At 43.7% G+C, this 2,845-nt stretch overlaps 1 protein-coding gene across 1 annotated transcript; it reads right to left on the bottom strand.

The window, feature by feature from the left end:
* Positions 1-239: 239 nt before the first annotated feature.
* On the bottom strand, positions 240-2,073 carry LOC137937933 (pectinesterase 2.1-like). The gene is made up of 2 exons (XM_068783081.1): positions 1,104-2,073; positions 240-1,023 (listed from the first exon to the last, which is right to left on the bottom strand). The coding sequence occupies exons 1-2, from the start codon at positions 2,053-2,055 to the stop codon at positions 332-334; spliced, it is 1,644 nt and encodes a 547-aa protein (XP_068639182.1). The 5' UTR covers positions 2,056-2,073; the 3' UTR covers positions 240-331.
* Positions 2,074-2,845: the final 772 nt, after the last annotated feature.

Raw genomic sequence — 2,845 nt, forward strand, 5'->3', positions numbered from 1 at the left:
ATTATCAGCTTTTAACTGAAAGTAGGAATTCCGTGATCATTCAACTCTATAGAATGAAAAGAGATTTCAAACTCCATCAATTCGGTGGAGGAAAAAGAAGATGCGAGTGGAGTTGAATTTTTAGTGAGATATTGAATGATGTTCGGAATCCAAAGCGAGCGATAATAGAGTAAATTACAGTTGCAACCTGATAGTTAGGGGAAGTAACTAACAAATAAGAATAAGAACAAGCAGAACGATAAAAAGTTGAAGCCTTTCCTTATTTCAGTTTATTTATCTTAATACGAACTAGTGACGCTAAGGACACCGCCATTAACAAATGGGTACAAGTTCAGAGCCCTTCCGTATAAGATACACCAGTAGAAGGCAACCACTGATCTCCTTGAATCAACTCCTTCACTGTGAACTTTTTAGCTTCTTTGGGGTCTGTGATTACGTGATAACCCGGCCATGTCACCCTCTTACTGGTTCCCGCACCGGGTCCTCTGTTCGAGTACTCCCCATAGTAGAGAGTTTTCAGTGCAAAATCCCCACTCCACGGCGACCAGCCTGAGGGGTCTATGTGATTGTCGATGAACGACTGCATGTAGACGGTTCTGGAAAATTCCTTCCATGGACGGCCGAGGTAGGACTTGACGGAAAAGTTCGCCTGGATTAGATCCGGACTAGGGATCACGTTGCAGTTTTGGATGGAAGTGCCCGTGTTCTGATTCGGATCAGTTCGACCCTGTGCTGTTACCATGTTCCCCTGGCCCTTACCGGGCTTCCGAGCGATGATCTTGCAGTTCTGGAAAACCACGGCAGAGTTGCCGAAGATGAAGTCAACCGTGCCGGTGACGGAGCAATCTCTGAAGAATTGGCGGAGGGAGTGAGGGTAGAGGGTGTCTTGGTAGGCATCGAGTTTGCAACGGTTTATAACGGATTTATCTGCTCCAACACGGAGAGCCACCGCCTGGCCCTTCTTCGGTCCGGCGGTGTTTTGGATCTGCAAGTCTTGCGCGATGAATCCTTCCCCAACCGCAACTGCATTCGCGTTATGAAACTCAATAACCGATTCTAATGCATGATCGAAACTGAAATGAGTATGTGAGCGAGTTCCCTACCGAGGGTGGCCGAATTGAAGGTGGTGGATCCGTCAACTACATTGAGACTGCCAGTAATAATCGTCGAGTCCATGCCATCACCCGCCAACATTATGTTCTTCTTGTTTTTCCCTATCTGCACCTGCTCTTTGTACGTTCCCTTCTTCACGTGGATCACATAACGAGTCTTGCTCTTATCAGGCGCCGTGTCGACTGCCTCCTGGATGGTCTTGTATTTACCACTTCCGTCCTTGGCCACCACAACATCGGCTGCGATGGCATCTGCATAGGATTCGAGAAGCTTTCTATCTCTGCTCGTCACCCAAAATGGGTACTCTCCGTTCAAGGGCTCAAGCAACTGATCTTCTGCATCCAGGGGTGAAAAGGAATTGACTATAGCCAGCGACGTGCTCGCCAAGGCCATCAAGTTCTGGATTTGAGCCTTCATCATCGACTTGGCTGTCCCTTGAAGCCCATCCAGACATGTGTCGTAGTTGGTGAGAACAGCGCTAAGCCAAGAATGCGCGTCACTGTGGCTCCGTTTACTCAGCGACCTCAGAGCCATGGAAGAATCCTCCAAGAGATCGCGAGATAGATCCAACAATTGCAAGCAATCAGATAAGCCCGCTTGCTGTTTGATGAAGAAGCCATTGCTTGGAATAAGATTGAGACGATGGGTCACCTGGGTGGCTGTAATCACACCAGAGACAGACCTCTTGAGCAAGATCTGGAGAAGCTGAATCTGGCTCATGGGTAGGATTCCAGACACTACTTCTCTGGATACGAGGGTAAGGCATGAAGATGGAATTTTAGCATTGGCACATACAGCGAAGTGATTGCTGGAGGCGAGGTGGATGGCTACCAGTGCTGCAAAGGATAGCAGAGATACTACAGAGAGGGTAAATAGAAGGGCCCTGCAAAGAGGAATCGACCTCTTTGGCTGGCCGAGGAGAGGCTGATCGAAGGATGCCATAATAGAACTGGAACTGGACAAGTCTGTTCCTAAAATAATTTTGAACGCCAAGAACTCGGTGTATTTAAAGGAAGACGCTAGCTTAGAGTAGATATTTTGTCTGTGACGATATAGAGTACGTACGCGATGCTTGTTCTACTTTTCCGGATTATTTGCGGTCATGTTGGGTAAAAAAACGTGAAGAATTGTAATTAATCAAAAGGTAGAGTGGGTAGTTGGTTGAAGATGTAACGGGGCACTGATATTCATAGGACCACTGATATATGTGTGCATAAGTTTCAATCATTTAACCAACCAACGGGTGAGTATTTATGATACACAAACTAGATATTTTGTTGGATCATAATTGATCATGTGAAGAGTACTACACTAGAGTTTTGGGATCTCGCAAAATTTCTTGATGAGTTTGGTAATTCATTTGTTGATAGGGGAGTTAATTCCTCTTAGAATCTAATAAGATTCATTTCAAGGGTTCGTGTTTTGAAAATGTTGATTTCTATGGAGAAGACATAAACACAAGATTTCTCAAAGGAATGAGAGAAAGAGGAATTCGATCTTTATGGAGAGAGGTGTATGGATGAATTTGAGCCAAGAGGAAGAGGCGTGAATGTTCTACCCTATTTTATTAATAAAATAAGATAGATTTTTGTTTAGTCTAAATTAATAAAATAATTACATAGTAAAATAAAAATATTAATTTAATTAATTTAAAAAATATAATACTTAAACAAAAATGTTTACTCTAGATACTTGATCAAATTCTTACTTTTATGATATCTTAATTATCACT

This window comes from Aristolochia californica, unplaced genomic scaffold, assembly GCF_029961685.1.
Source record: "Aristolochia californica isolate CCGP_79_NKW_82.1479 unplaced genomic scaffold, dmAriCali1.0.hap1 SCAF_10, whole genome shotgun sequence".
NCBI lineage: Eukaryota > Viridiplantae > Streptophyta > Magnoliopsida > Piperales > Aristolochiaceae > Aristolochia > Aristolochia californica.